The sequence below is a fragment of the Osmerus eperlanus genome, chromosome 18 (assembly GCF_963692335.1).
Source record: "Osmerus eperlanus chromosome 18, fOsmEpe2.1, whole genome shotgun sequence".
Classification (NCBI taxonomy): Eukaryota; Metazoa; Chordata; class Actinopteri; order Osmeriformes; family Osmeridae; genus Osmerus; species Osmerus eperlanus.
In genome coordinates, this window is record NC_085035.1 from 6,847,446 (window position 1) to 6,863,456 (window position 16,011).

General features: G+C 42.4%; 1 protein-coding gene across 2 annotated transcripts; it reads right to left on the reverse strand.

The window, feature by feature from the left end:
• Nucleotides 1–8,274: 8,274 nt before the first annotated feature.
• On the reverse strand, nt 8,275–15,668 carry LOC134038565 (metal transporter CNNM3). Of its 2 annotated transcripts, XM_062484017.1 has the most exons (12): nt 14,920–15,668; nt 14,379–14,713; nt 13,991–14,167; nt 13,686–13,843; nt 13,474–13,617; nt 13,202–13,360; nt 12,443–12,612; nt 12,259–12,355; nt 11,906–12,036; nt 11,695–11,821; nt 11,239–11,304; nt 8,275–10,504 (listed from the first exon to the last, which is right to left on the reverse strand). In XM_062484017.1, the coding sequence occupies exons 1-11, from the start codon at nt 15,637–15,639 to the stop codon at nt 11,255–11,257; spliced, it is 2,268 nt and encodes a 755-aa protein (XP_062340001.1). In that variant the 5' UTR covers nt 15,640–15,668; the 3' UTR covers nt 8,275–10,504; nt 11,239–11,254. The 2 variants fall into 2 exon arrangements, with proteins under 2 accessions (XP_062340001.1, XP_062340000.1); XM_062484016.1 differs by lacking the exon at nt 11,239–11,304 and having other exon boundaries at nt 14,920–15,667.
• Between the last annotated feature and the right edge of the window lie 343 nt (nt 15,669–16,011).

Below are 16,011 nucleotides of genomic sequence, written 5' to 3' on the forward strand. Positions count from 1 at the left end.
AGACAGAAAGACAAATGGATTTAGATTGGATCAAATCTGCTAAATGCACAATCAAAACATATGTAAAGTATGAAAAAGATCAAATGATAACATAATGGCATACATTTTTACATGCATCAATATACAGTTATGCCAGATATAGTTGTTCATAGTGACACTGTCAATGTTTAACTAAAGGCTCTGGGGTCACAATAAAATGCATGTATCATTTACATCAACATTATAGATTTATGTGTATTTTACATACATACAACAAATGTATTACACTCCAATAGTTTATTATAATGTCAAAATAAATAGAATCTTACCATGGCAGAGCATCCTTCAAATCAAAATCGTCACACATTTTTCTAAATCGAAATAGAAGAATAGAATTGCTTATATATAATAAGAAATTTCATTTCCAGTTCAAACAAACAATAGATAGAATTTTCTATAACAAATATCCTTCAATCTATCTATATTGGACACAACAATAGCCTACTTTTGGTAAGATGTTCTTGGTCTTTGTGTGGTGTTCCTCTGATGTGTAATCATTGAATGATTCAAGCTGTACTCTGGGAAATTACTAAATTGCAGACTCAGAAGGAACGCCTCTGCCCATGTAGTTTCCCAAACTGGATGTATTGTCACATTCTCTGTACAATACAGGAAATGATAAAGGTCACATCGGTGCAGAGGGTTTAAACCTTAAAAAGGCCAGTGGAAAAAGTCTACCTGGGTGTCGAAGGCATTTTTTACACCACAACCTAATTTGGTGGTCCACTGCTCAGTGTTAACCAAACACCGAAACCTCCATCATTTCCTGTCTCATAAAACTTCTAATGCAGCTGGGTCTGCCTAAATCTCTCCTATGCCGCCATATTCCTCTGCATCTTGAACAATTTTGTATGGCATGGGACTCCCCAAGTTAGATATAAATATATATCAGTCTTCAAAGAGCAATATTTTTCCAGTTTATGTCTACCTTTAGCCTAATTCTTGTTAAAAAAAACATTGGATGTCTTCACTCTTTTTTTGTCTAAATTGATTCATGTAATAACCAACAAATTAAAAAAACAGCATACCATGTCTATGGTTGCACATGTAACAATCCGAATCTTTTGGTTCCAGGTTTTAAAGCTAGTGAGACATCCTGCAATACTGTATTGTCTTTTTCTGGTCCTTTGATCAGTAGATTGCGGAACTTTTCTTCAAATTTCAGTACATCTGTACTTCCGACAACATGATCAGCCACTTCTTCATCCTAATACCTGCTTCCTCCATGGAAGTGAAAAGTGTGTATCTATGGGTTATCAGTTCATTGTCTCATATTTCAGTAGTTGGCTAACAATGTGCTAGAACAGGTACAGTGAGAAAAAATGATTTGATCCCCTGCCGATTTTGTACGTTTGCCCACTGACAAAGAAATGATCAGTCTATAATTTGAATGTTAGGTTTATTTGAACAGTGAGAGACGGAATAACAACAAAACAATCCAGAAAAACGCATGTCAAAATTGTTATAAATTGATTTGCATTTTAATGAGTGAAATAAGTATTTTTTTACAGATGCACTATAGAGAGCATTCTGACTGGTTGCATTACAGTGTGGTATGGGAGCTGCACAGACAGGGATCGCAAGGCCCTTTATTGTTATCTGTATATTTAGAAGTTTTACTTATTTAAGCTTAGCATAGATGTAAATTACAGTCAGGTCCGTAAATATTTGGACATTGACAATTTTCATAATTTTGGCTCTGTATACCACCACAATGGATTTGAAATGAAACAATCAAAATGTGCTTTAAGTGCAGACTTTCAGCTTTAATTTCAGGGTATTTACATCCAAATCAGGTGAACGGTGTAGGAATTACAACACATTTTATATGTGCCCCCCCCCCCTTTTTAAGGGACCAAAAATAATTAGACAAACTAACATAATCATAAATCTAATTGTCACTTTTAATACTTGGTTGCAAATCCTTTGCAGTCAATGACAGCCTGAAGTCTGGAACCCATAGACATCACCAGACGCTGGGTTTCGTCCCTGGTGATGCTCTGCCAGGCCTCTACTGCAACTGTCTTCAGTTCCTGCTTGTTCTTGGGGCATTTTCCCTTCAGTTTTGTCTTTAACAAGTGAAATGCATGCTCAATTGGATTTACATTTACATTTACATTTAGCAGACGCTTTTAAGACGCAACGAGATAGCCACAAAACATTGCGAGTAGCCAAAACATGAAGCACACATTGTGAACAACCAAAGTAAGTGCCCAAAGGGAAGAACCATAAGAGCATGTAGTTAAACAAGTTACAATTAAACAATATGAACTGCTATAAGTGCAAGTGTACCTGTGGAAAAAAAGACAAGCAACAATAATAAAAAACAATATATCACAGCGAGTACAAACAATTTTAAATCAGTTACCACTAACCACAAGAGCAACAAGGATTTAGGTCAGGTGATTGACTTGGCCATTGCAGAACATTCCACTTCTTTGCCTTAACCCTTGTGTTATCTTCAGGTCATTCTGACCCATCAGTCATTGTGACCCACCGTCGTATTGCGACAAATTTACCGCATACAAAGACAAAGTGAAGCATTTTCTTTTAACAGCTAGGCTGTCTCAGACCCCCCACATTGCAAAGGTTAAAAGAAAATTATTTTAATTTGTTTTTGTATTGGGTAAAATTGGGTAAACACAACGATAGTTCGTTATGAACCTTTGGGTCATGTGACCCGAAGGCAGCACGAGGGTTAAAAAACTCTTGGTTGCTTCGGGTCATTGTCCATCTGCACTGTGAAGCGCCGTCCTATGAGTTCTGAAGCATTTGGCTGAATCTGAGCAGATAATATTGCCCGAAACACTTCAGAATTCATCCTACTGCTTTTGTCAGCAGTCACATCATCGATAAATACAAGGGAACCAGTTCCATTGGCAGCCATACATGCCCACGCCATAACACTACCTCCACCATGCTTCACTGATGAGGTGGTATGCTTTGGATCATGAGCAGTTCCTTCCCTTCTGCATACTCTTCTCTTCCCATCATTCTGGTACAAGTTGATCTTGGTCTCATCTGTCCATAGGATGTTGTTCCAGAACTGTACAGGCTCTTTTAGATGTTTTTTGGCAAACTCTAATCTGGTCTTCCTGTTTTTGAGACTCACCAATGGTTTACATCTTGTGGTGAACCCTCTGTATTTACTCTGGTGAAGTCTTCTCTTAATTGTTGACTTTGACACAGATACGCCTACCTCCTGGAGAGTGTTCTTGATCTGACCAACTGTTGTGAAGGGGTTTTTCTTCACCAGGGAAAGAATTCTTCTGTCATCCACCACAGTTGTTTTCCGTGGTCTTCCGGGCCTTTTGGTGTTGCTGAGCTCACCAGTGCGTTCTTTCTTTTTAAGAATGTACCAAACAGTTGATTTGGCCACACCTAATGTTTTTGCTATCTCTCTGATAGGTTTGTTTTGATTTTTCAGCCTAACGATGGCTTGCTTCACTGATGGTGACAGCTCTTTGGACTTCATTTTGAGAGTTGACAGCAACAGATTCCAAACACAACTACCATACTTGAAATGAACTCTAGACCTTTTATCTGCTCCTTGTCAATGAAATAACGAACTCCCTTTATGACGGAATAACATACACCTGGCCATGGAACAGCTGAGCAGCCAATTGTCCAATTACTTTTGGTCCCTTAAAAAGGGGGGGGCCACATATCAAATGTGTTGTAATTCCTACACCGTTCACCTGATTTGGATGTAAATACCCTGAAATTAAAGCTGAAAGTCTGCACTTAAAGCACATCTTGATTGTTTCATTTCAAATCCATTGTGGTGGTATACAGAGCCAAAATGATGAAAATGGTGTCAATGTCCAAATATTTATGGACCTGACTGTATGTTCTGTGTACTTATTTCTTATGTTATGTCATGCCAGGTGCTTGCGTTGTCTTGTCTTAAGAATTTCAATGCCCAGTCTGACCTTGTGTTGTTCTGTGTACCTGATAATGAAAGACTTCAACTTGAAGTATTTGACCAGAAAGATTTCTGGCTCCCAGAGTGCTCCTAATTGGGTGTGCTCAAGCCTTCGGCGAGAGCACAACCTTTGTTCTCTCACATATATATTATTATTATTTTTTTTTAAATTTCTTTTTGCCCCCCTAAAACTCAGTCAATATTTGGCCTACATAGACAACGTAGGTGTCAAAAGTTTCGTCTTGGTAGCGATTGAGTTGCTTGTATTGGAATTTTACGTTCCGTTGCATGGTTTGGGCTTAAGTTAAGTTTTTGTGGCGAAAAGTGAAGCTAACGGTGGCTAATTTGCTAGCCACAGTCACTGACGTTACTAACGTCACTACGTCACTAACGTCACGAAAACACGCGTGACTACCTTTGGCAGAACGCATCTGTTAACTTGGGGGATAGCTAGGATAACTATAGCTTTACTGCAAGGCAGCTGCAGAAACGCCACAAGCAAAGAGGCCAGGGTGATAACTATTTACTCATTTTACTTTGTGATATGACACACAATTGTGATGTGTAATGTACAGTATAAGCTGATATTATTAAGGAAGTACATCTACTTTCGGAAACAGTAGTCTACTATTTCACTGAAGTATTAGCATCATGACATTAGCCTGTGTTGCCCGGGCAACACATACTACAGTGGTCTATGATGTAGCGTTATCTGTTTTCAATCGTTAAAATAAACATTCCTCACATATACATTTTCGTTGTAGGATTTATTATGACATTAGATTACAAGTAAACGATTTGTGAGTGAAATTATCATTACCTGTGGTTTCAATCCAGTGTATCACTGCAACGCTGTAGCCTACGCGAGACACTACAAAAACATCTACACAGCTGTAGGAAGTCAAACGGCGACAGAACATGTTCGGCACTCCCCTTACTTAAATCAAAAGTCTATCTAACTACTAACCTGAACTTCATTGCCACAGCCTAAACTTTGTCAATCTGTTCATGAAAATAATTAATTTCAGCCTAAACCGTACAACGGAACGTTAAATCCAATTCAACCAACGCAATCGCTACCGAGACGAACACAGCAGTAGTCTAGTACTGTACCGTAGTAGTACAATTTACCGGGGCAGCTTCTCCACACAGGGCTATATCGCATTTTGCGTTGTTACTGACAATGATCGCTACCAGTGAGCTTTTTATGAATGAGCGATTTTCCACTAAATAAATGTCAAGCTTATTTACGTTTTTGGGGGCATATTTTCAGTTAGCAGATGGTACTGTTTGAATCGCGATTCCATCTTCTACTGCCGGTAACGTAGAATAATCTTCAAAGGGGGTTCTTTATTAATGAATGAATGCAATATGAGTAGGCTAAATGCCTGAAAATATCACGAGAAGGGAAAACTTAAAAGGACGTTTAAGTCATAGAGATTAGGTCAATTTTTACACCGCTCTGCCAAATTTATTCGTTTTGATTCAGCTATGAGGCTGCCTCTTGCAGGGGAAATGAGAAGACATCATATTTAATTCTACACTTCACTCGTATTTTCAGTTGTAAATGAGCAGCACAAAAAAAATGCTTTTAAATCTATGTAATCTTTATAAATAATAAGTATGCATTTTAATATAAAATATACAGATATATCAGTTGTAAAAATGTCATTCAAAAACGGACCCCTGTGCAACCGAAGCAAGCAAGCACACCCTACAATTTCCCCAGAAATTGTACCCTCTCTAGTATCAGCTTGTTACCTGTATAAAAGACACCTGTCCACAGAAGCAATCAATCTATCACATTCCAAACTCTCCACCATTGCCAAGACCAAAGAGCTGTCCAAGGATGTCAGGGACAAGATTGTAGACCTACACAAGGCTGGAATGGGCTACAACACCATCGCCAAGCAGCTTGGTGAGAAGGTGACAACAGTTGGTGCAATTATTCGCAAATGGAAGAAACACAAAAGAACTGTCAATCTCCCTCAGTCTGGGGCTCCATGCAAGATCTTACCTCGTGGAGTTGTAATGATCATGAGAACGGTGAAGAATCAGCCCAGAACTACATGGGAGGAGCTTGTGAATTATCTCAAGGCAGTTGGGACCATGGTCACCAAGAAAACAATTGGTAACACACTACGCTGTGAAGGACTGAAATCCTGCAGCGCCCGCAAGGTCCCCCTGCTCAAGAAAGCACATGTACAGGCCCGTCTGAAGTTTGCCAATGAACATCTGAATGATTCAGAGGAGAACTGGGTAAAGTGTTGTGGTCAGATGAGACCAAAATCGAGCTCTTTGGCATCAACTCAACTCGCTGTGTTTGGAGGAGGAGAGATGTGTGGAAACCTGGTGGCCAACGACAAGAAACGTCTGACCTCTGTGACAGCTGGGAGCCACAAATCTTTCTGATTGAAAGGGGGTCAAATACTTATTTCACTCATTAAAATGCAAATCACTTTAAAACTTGTCAACGCATGTCAAAAAATGTTGACATGCGTTGTTTCTGGATTTCTTTTTAAATTCTGTATCTCACTATTCAAAAAATTATAGACTGATCTTTTCTCTGTCAGTGGGCAAACGTACAAAATCAGCAGGGGATCAAATATTGTTTTCCCTCACTGTACATTGTTGTCACATAGCCTACTAAACATTCTACACCTTTTTGACCATTGAAGAAAGACAATTTGTACATGAATACCCTCCACAGTATTGAATTGATTGTTAAAAAAAGTATGCATTAAAGTAACTGTAAAACTAAGGGGTAAGGACCCATGAAGTTGATGCATGTGTGCTAATGTTTATAACATGGTGTGTGCATTAGAGGAGTTGATGAGATGAAGGAAATGTAGCTGGAGGCAGGAAAAGGAAGTGGCCTTGAGCATGTGGTAGGTGAAGTTCAAAGAGCAATTTATAGAAGAGAAGGAGAATGCAGAGGTAAGAGATAAAGGTCGGCTCTGAGAGCGGGGGGGGGGGCACACATGGGTTTTGTTTCTGATTACTTATGCGTATTAAAGTAGTGGGCCTGTTGATCCTAGAAATTGCAGCAGCTTGCAAACGCTTGTATTAAAAGATCTTTAAGCAGAAACCTTAAGTCAATCTTAAGTCAAATTAACCCACATCCATTTGAACCTAGAGGTCCCCACAGAACCCTTGATCCAGAAATGTTGATACTTCACCACATGCTAAATTAACAACAAACTGCATTTACATATATACTGGATAGTATTCCCGGGTTCAATTCCCACATGGGCACTGGGGGCATGTTCTCCCCAGGTCTGTTGACGCTCAGGTGGGCTATCTCCAAGCCCTTTCTGTGTGGAGCTTGCATGTTTCGCCTGCAAAGGTCCCAAAAATAAAAACACGCAGAATAGAAACGTTTGCTCTCCTGCCCTGTCTCTGACCATGACATGGGCATGGTCACTTGGACTCGGTCCCCGTTGATACGGCTGCCCACTGCTTCTGGCTGCACGTAGAGGAGGGACAGCAGGGATGGGGGAAACGCTGAGATAGAATTGATTTGAAGGACACTCCGGCATGTGTGTGTTCTGGTGCCACCTCTACCTGCGCGTGAGTGTGTGTGGGGTCAGATGGCTGAGCGGTTAGGGAGTCGGGCTATTAATCAGAATGTTGTCGGTTCGATTCAGGCTGTGCAAAATGACATTGTGTCCTTGGGCAAGGCACTTCACCCTACTTGCTTCGGGGAGAATGTCCCTGTGCTTACTGTAAGTCGCTCTGGATAAGAGTGTCTGGCAAATGACTAAATGTAATGTGTGTGTCACTTTCTGAGACCACCAAAACCTCCCACTCAAAAATTTCCACCGCTGACTATTTTTTATTTTTTTTCATATGAAGGGGTGGCTTAAGACTGAAATTGAGGTGTATAGTTACTTTTAAACCCTCCGGTTTAGACCCCAATAGAATATTAGAACTGGTCCGCGGATTACTGAGTTTTTTCATTAATCCATTCTTTCCCTCCAATGTCAAATTTAAGCAAGGTACAAGTATAAACGACAAGTTTACATAAAAAAAGGTCAAATACCTTAAAGCTATCCAATGAATTTGAATAAAATATCAGATTTAGAGAACTGCATTGAAAGCAAGTTTCGTGTGGGTAAGGTTTTAATACCTACATGTTAGAAAACGACTATGCGTATCGTACTCATAGGCCACCCAATCACAACCGTGAGAATTTAGCGCACTTTAGTGGTCTGACTGACTATTCCACTATGCTACAATCCGCGAGTTGAACGATACCGAACAAAAAACAAGACAAACTGTAACATGAAATACGATGTATGAAAGAACCGTGATAAACTGACCCTTATTTATTAAAAGTTACGTTTTTGCAGTGGCACATTCTCGTAGTGAAGGAAACAAACATCGGGAACTAAACATCAGAAAATGGCAATATCAGTCCAGTTAATTCCCTCAGGAACAGTTAACCTACAAGTGGTTGATGTACCAATAACTGCCTTCCTAAATAGTGAAATTCTGCACTGTGGGCTATACAAACCAGGAAGAACAGCTGGCTGTGTGTTTTCGTATCAATTCTAGTGCTGTAAGCTATCTGAAAACCAAGATAACAACTACAAGTTTAAGACTAAATCCTTGATTTATATTCTCTAAATGGAAGTATTAATACATTAATATACAGTTTCTAACAAATCAGAAAACCAAATTTCTCCCAATCAGTAAAAGTAGCACACGTAATAGTGATTACCTTTTTTACAATATACATGTCATACAATACAATAAAAATGAACTTAATACAACAGAACCAACAGTACAACATGGTTAAGCTTAAACCACTGGAAAATATTTACTTATTATCAGCATGGTTATTCAGATCTCTTAGTGTATGCCCTCAATTAAGCATATACGATTAACAAACATTACAATTCTTCCATAGGAGATCATAAGACCTGAAGATGATGTTACATGCTGACCTCCATACACACGTTTGGAGAAACGTCCATTAGCCTGCTGGAGAAGTTAGGAGGAACACCCCTATTTTGCTCCATTAAAACATTGCTAAACACCCAAATCGCTGGATAAGGTACTTTTCTAAACCAAGCGGTTTATATTGTGGGTTTCCAGTCATGTGAAAATGGTTGGCAACACTGCAACCTGGGTTGTTTCCTGAAAGAGTCTGTTAGGACTGGATGCACATTCATTCATTCACTCACTCACTCACAAATCACACAGGAATGATAATGTAACTCAGCCTACTTGAAAATCAAGGATGAGAGTTAACAAGGTGCTTTAGACATAAACTGCTTGTGCATGCACGCATGCACACACACACACATTCTCTATTTCTTTCTCTATGGCAACCTTAGATCTCCTTGGCCAAACAAAAGGAATGAATAAGTTAATTCAATGCTAAAGCATCCCTATCAAGGTTATTGGACAAGATAATTAGGACCAAGGGACCCTAATTACCTTAAATTGGCACATCATACAGATCTGACAGGATGAAAACGGGCAAAAAAGTACTTATTTACTTCTATCAGATTTATAATGGTGTTGAAATTGGGATAGGTTGAGTGTAAAATTGGTCCTAAATGTATTTTTCATAGAACCAACTGCATTACTATACAGTAAGTCACTGTGTAAGGGCCTGGATGTCAGTTTTGTCTGGGTAGATCTACTGTGTTTTATCCAAGTCCCTTCGTTGCTGTAGTATTTGGTTGAAGCAAACACAGACAAGGGTGCAGTGGCAATACACAATACACTGGCCCTCACCCAAAAGTAACAAGTCCACTTTTGACCTGTGATGTATTTACATAAGACAGTAACATTGCACTGATTGGGTAATTGGTATAAATGGGTAATTGGTATAAATGGAAGGAAGACAAACAACGACATCAACTATTTATATTTGGCTATACATGTTGATATGTGAGCATGTGCAAAATGAATTTTGGACGTACCAAAGAATTGTGGTATTAAGTCAATAACAGTGCACACGTTGGTGCAAACCAGTTTTGACTACTTGGTGTGTGATGTATAACCTAAAATGGACGGACCTTGAATATACTCTAAAAGACATGCCTGGCTGCCCCTGCCCCACACACACTTATTAGAAGTACATATTTGAAAACAAATTCGTTTTGACAACCAGGCAGGCAATGCAGAGAAAAAAAGAAACAATGTTTAGTGAGGAGTGCCTTATTCCAATAGGAAGGAAAAGAATCGTCACACAAATTAGTCCACACCTACACCAGCAGAACAGAACATCTTAAAAATGGAGTATATTGAAAACTATACAGAGAAATTATGGGAGGGGTTGAAAACAGTGATGTGTCAGTGCTGCAGACACACTCAACCACACTGATACTTATTCACTCTAAATTGGTTCAATCACCAATGTTCTGGAGATTATTTGGTCAAAAAAAGAAAGAAAAAGAAATGTCTAACCCTAAAAACTGTCCTCTTAGTCATCTGGAGTGACACACAGGTTTGACAGAGGGCAGGAAGAACTCCACTACCCATGGGCCTCCTCTTCAGTGGAACTCTCACAGGCCTTACTGTCACCTAAGGAACGAAGGCAATGAGAGGAATGTGTGTGGTGAGATGGAGGTGGCATCACAATCACACAATCATGCTCAAATCATATTATTGTCAAACATGTCGATCACTGCAACAACAAAATGAAAGCCTTTGATCCCTTCACCACAAGCTATTACAACATGTCCTCTCTGTGGCTCTGCTTTCAACATGCACATGTAGCCATGTACAAATATGGCAACATGGAAAGGAAGCCAAAGGGGACAACGGAATCTTCTCGTGACCACTTGGCCGTTTATTGTCATCCAACAGGTCATATAGCTTATTGTATAGTATGTAAATTGTCTGCTAATGTAAAAAACATTGTCAATAAATTTGAGTCAATGTCTATCTGAACAAGTCATGTTTTGACTACACTTATGCTGCCGTCAGCAACATCGTAGAGGCTCCTGTGTGTGGGTGACTGCTGTACTATGAGTGTGTGTGTGTGTGTGTGTGTGTGTAAACGCGCTTGTATGTGTATGCTGTCTTACATTTACATTTAGTCATTTAGCAGACGCTCTTATCCAGAGTGACTTAAAGTAAGTACAGGGACATTCCACCGAGGCAAGTAGGGTGAAGTGCCTTGCCCAAAGACACAACGTCATTTTTCCCGGCCGGAAATCGAACCAGCAACCTTCTGATTACTAGCCTGATTCCCTAACCGCTCATCCACCTGACTCCTGTCTTGACACTGACGTTTGACAGCAGCGTGCGTTTACCTCATGCACTTAAACACTAACAGTAGTTCTCAATAGTATCAAAGAATGAGAAGTTGACAGGGAACTCTGGAGTGGCCAGAGAAGAGGAGAGGAGGACAGTGGACGACAATGAAAGAGAAAAGGAAGAAGACAAAAAAGAAAGAAGAAAAAGACAAGTCTTAGTTGAGATTAGGAGAGCAAAGTAATATTTGTAATCGGAAATGACGATTAGTTTGGTACATCAATCAAGAAGACAATTAGTTGGGTACATCTTAAATCCTTGCGGCTATTCACTAACTGAACATCAACAGCAGATGGACATCTACAAATTTACTGTAAGCGGTTGCTGGTCTACACATACAATAACACAATAACACAGTACAGAGTTTCTCAACTCAAAAGACAAGAAACAGGCCGATATGATTGATGGGAAAAGGATCTCCAAGTGTTTGTTTGTGTGTGTGTTAGCAGACATACCTTGTGTTGTATTTCTCTCGTTGAGTAGTTTGGTCTGGCTGTTGGGCAGGATTTTTATTTCGGGTGTGTCAGGACTGTAGGTCGCACGGGACGCCATCAGAGCATTCAGGTACTGCAGACGGGTCACCTGGACAGACAGACAAACATTACGTCTAGACTTAACTGTCAACTGACGAGTTTAGGATATGGTTAAAGCCAGATGAGGTCCTACCCGTATGAGCTGCAGGTCAGTGAGAGCACGGACGGTGTAGTCAGGACAGTAGCTGGACGGGCTCGTGGCTTCGCCCAGCTCAAATGGATCTCTGGGAGAATGCCGCTGAGTTGACATGGGAGACTGGTGCACTGGAGGATACACAAGTGCAAACACCCGCACACACACAAATCCGAAGTCAGCTCCTTTTTGTGCAATCTTGCACATTTCTGCATTCCTGCAAATGTCTCCAGAGACACATCACAAGTCAACATGTTCTCTATAAAATGAGGCAAGCTCAATCAAATGCTGCCTCAAGATGTGGTAACTAGCCAAACTCGCTAAAACACATCCTCTGTGATCCTGCGCCTTACCAGAAGATGGTGCTGTGAGAGCGGACACTCCATAGTACGTAAACGCCCCATTCTCAAACTTCAGCCCCTCTTTACCGATCTCAACCTCCACACGCCCCTACAGGCACAGAGGAAAAATAACAACATGCATGTCTGCAATACCAGTATATGATGCAATGAAGAGTTCAGCAACACACACACACACCTGCAGCAGCAGGATGAAGTAATCCACTGGGTGGTTGCGTGTATAGAGGTAGTGGTCCAGGCTAAGCCGGTTGGAGGGGTCAAAGTGCACTTCCTGGTTGACACTGGGATGACGGAGCAGATGGAAGAGTACCTTCTCTGACACACGCCATGGGCTGAAGTGCTCCACCTCTACAGCACCCAGAGAACAGAGAACAAGTTCAAGAGACATAGTTCAAGTCCGGAAGTGAGTCTGGAAGTGAAATATGGGGCCAGAGAGAGAAATTGTTCCCTTGTTTTCTAAGACAACAAATGCTACACCACATTATTCTACGTGCCAAAGCTCTACATCTCAGTCCACTAACCAGAGTATTCAAGCCACCACTGAGTTCCCCAGCATTTATATTCTATTAATCTCCATACGTTATCCAAACCTTTAATGCCAAACCAGCCTAACCAGTTAGGCGTTAAAGATGAAACCAAGTCCAGGACAAGCAGCTGAAGAGACAGAAAGGGGTCACGACTAAAATAACACAAATCCCCAGCTAAAATTGTACAACAACATGCATGGCCATGTTGATTGCCCAATCAACACACGCCCCTTTTTCCAACAGTGTGACCGTTAACTGTGTGACAAAGATGTAATCATTACATGTGGGTTTAAACTGTCATTGTCCGGTTAAAGCACAAGCTTGATGCGCAGTGTGGCAACATCTCGGTCACACACGTACTTTGAGGACAGGAAAACAGGGGGACAAACATGGACAAAATGTTCACACACCCCTGGACAGGAAGCGGTGTGTGGCCAGAAGGAGTTGGGGAGAGGTGCGGATTTTGGGTTCCCCTTCAGGAACTTTAAAGATAGAGAACTCTTCGTGTACGCTCCGAGGCTCCAGTGGGATATCCACAGGAACGAGTGGTCGCTTTAGCTTCATGTCCACTACAGAGGGAGAGAGGAAGAGGAGGAGTCAGTACAGGAAGCGGAGAGTACACGACAGAGAAAGATGTCGGGTCAAAAAGGTTTCTCACACACAGACTCATCCACATACGTACTGTAGCCATCAGACTCATCCAGGATCTCTGATTTGATGATCTCCTCTATGACGTCTTCTAAGGTGATCAATCCCAGCACCTCGTAGAAGGGATCTCCCTCCCCCTCATTGTTCACCTTCTGAACGATGGCCAGGTGAGAGTTACCTGAGAGCGTAAAGGAATTACACATACAGACCTTGTGTCAAATAAAATACGCACACACACATACATACCTTTCTTAAACTCTTCCAGCATAGCGTCCAGTTTGGTGTCGTTAAATACAAAGTGCAGAGGATGGTTATAGAACTTGGTGATGGTTGTCATGGGAGTGCAATCATCCGGATCTACCAGAGCCAGGTCTTTAACGTAGAGGATCTCTATAATGTTGGACCTGCACAGAACAGAACCACAGACACAATCTAGAAAAATGCACTCAGCAATGTGAAAACAAACTCCCCCTGGAGCACTTGGACGGATTCAATGTGACACAGATGCACGGGCAGTCAAAATCGTATGAAAATTGGGGAAAGCTGTCCACCTCTCCTCCTCGTAGATGGGCACACGCGTGTATCCGCTCTGCATGATCTCTGACATGGTGGAGAAGTCCAGCATGGCCGTGCTGGGAAGCATGAAGCAGTCCTTCAGGGGGGTCAGGATGTCCTCCACCGTCTTACTGCGCAGCGTGCCCCGGCTGAACTCCTCCTTCACAAACTCACTGAGACAACGAGGGCGACATCAGTAAATGCGTGAAGGGAAACGTGGATGTGTGAGTCCGACGGAGAGACAAAATGGCCGACGGAGAGAAAACATGATAGAGGAAGGAGAGGGAGAAGAGGCAGGAGAGGGAGGAGAGACGTGTGTGTGAGACAGTGTGTATGTGTTGGTGTGCATCAGCGTGCGTTGGTGCGCATGCGAACGAGTCACACCTGTATGGGTCATTGACGCTGGTGCGGATCATCTCCATGGTCCTCTCCCTGATGCCACAAGTGCTGACATCACGCCTGAGGGCCAGGTCCAGTACCAGGCCCAGCGGGCAAGACAGGGGGCAGGTCAGCACCATACACAGCTGGGCCAGCCATGTGAGTGCAGGAGCCAACTGGAATCCATAGCCAGAGCACACAATGTGGGGAACTAGCTCAGACAGGAAGAAGATGAGGATCCCGCTGGTGAACACTGCAGGAACCACGGAACCGAAGACCTGGTAGAACAGAACCCCTAGAACCGAGTGGCCAAGAGCACACAGGAACAGCAAGGAACACACCTAGAATGAGGAGGAAGAGTTAGGATGGTTGTCCAGTCATGTTATATCCCTGTCATTCGTATTGGTGTGCTACATGGAGTTATCATGCTTGCAGCCATTGGTGCTGTAGTCTATAATACTGTGGCCTTCCATCAACTGTATAGTCACAGCAGTTTACACTTGCCTTGATGCCATTCGAAAAAAACTCGAACTCTCCGGAAACTCACCAAGAAGTTTCCACGTCTTCTGATAGGCTCCAAGCGCTTGGCGGCACGTTTCTCCTCCTCAGACCCGCAGCTATGCAGGACGTAGAGCTCTAGAGGATCCAACCACAGTAGACTGAGGTTCAGAGTTCTGAACACCCCGCAGATTAGGATTAGCACAACCACCAGCACCGCAAGACCCCATGGAGGAATATAATCTGGAGGTAGACCCGAGTCGTAGTTTATGCGAAGTCTGTCTGGTCCCACGGATACCCATTTCCCTTCTGTCAGAACGCATAGGTGGTGATATATCGGCGCGTCCTTTGACCCTCCTCCTTCCGTTGAAGAGCTGCTCTCCTCGTGTACCTGCACCGTTATGAGTCCGCTATTCTCCTCGTCTGCCGTGAACTCCCCTGTTACTTGGAACGCAGATGCGTCACGGCGAGTATCTTGATCGCACGGGTCCGCGGCGTCTCCCACTGCCCCGGCCTCACCCCTGATCGCCCCTGCAAACGCAACCCACGGCCAGGTTTCATTCAACAGATCGGACACAAACAAGCGAAGCTTGAATTTGGCACCCTGTGGCGCTGAGATGATCCGCTCCTTCATACACACCAGACCCTCTGGGTCTTCCAGTCTTAGCCCCAGTACCCGCGGGGCTTGCTGGCTGCAGGCACCGTGCTTGATCCTGCAGAACAACAACGTTATAAACAAGAACCGTAGGTCTGCCAAGCTGGCCACCATATTGGAATTGGGCAGCTGGGCTCTGTACGAGTCATGTGACAGTTTGCCTGGGTCGCAGCCACACCCCCACCACCCTACAGGGGCTTTCTGCGAGCCAAACAACGCAGAGAAAGAAACTGTGCACGATTATCGCCATTTTGGGGACTACATGTATTGGATGTATAGTAAGTACGGCTGCATTGTTTGAGCCTCAATGGAAACAGTTTCTTTCTGAATGACACCGCCTATTTTTAGAAATGGTCAAATGAAACTCCATAGCTGTTGATATCCAATGGATAAGCAGATACAGAGGGCCATACCACGCCCATCTTTGTTTAGTTTCACGAAAACAAGCCATTCATCACCTCTGCTATTTTTATGTAATGCGGATAT

Excerpts from the sequence above, each read along its gene's own strand:
- LOC134038565 (XM_062484017.1), bottom strand. The coding sequence starts at position 15,639 with ATGGTGGCCAGCTTGGCAGACCTACGGTTCTTGTTTATAACGTTGTTG. Across the intron at positions 14,168-14,378 it reads AGCGTCAATGACCCATACAG|TGAGTTTGTGAAGGAGGAGT; the intron begins GTGTGACTCGTT and ends TCGTTGTCTCAG. Across the intron at positions 13,618-13,685 it reads GCTGGAAGAGTTTAAGAAAG|GTAACTCTCACCTGGCCATC; the intron begins GTATGTATGTGT and ends TTACGCTCTCAG.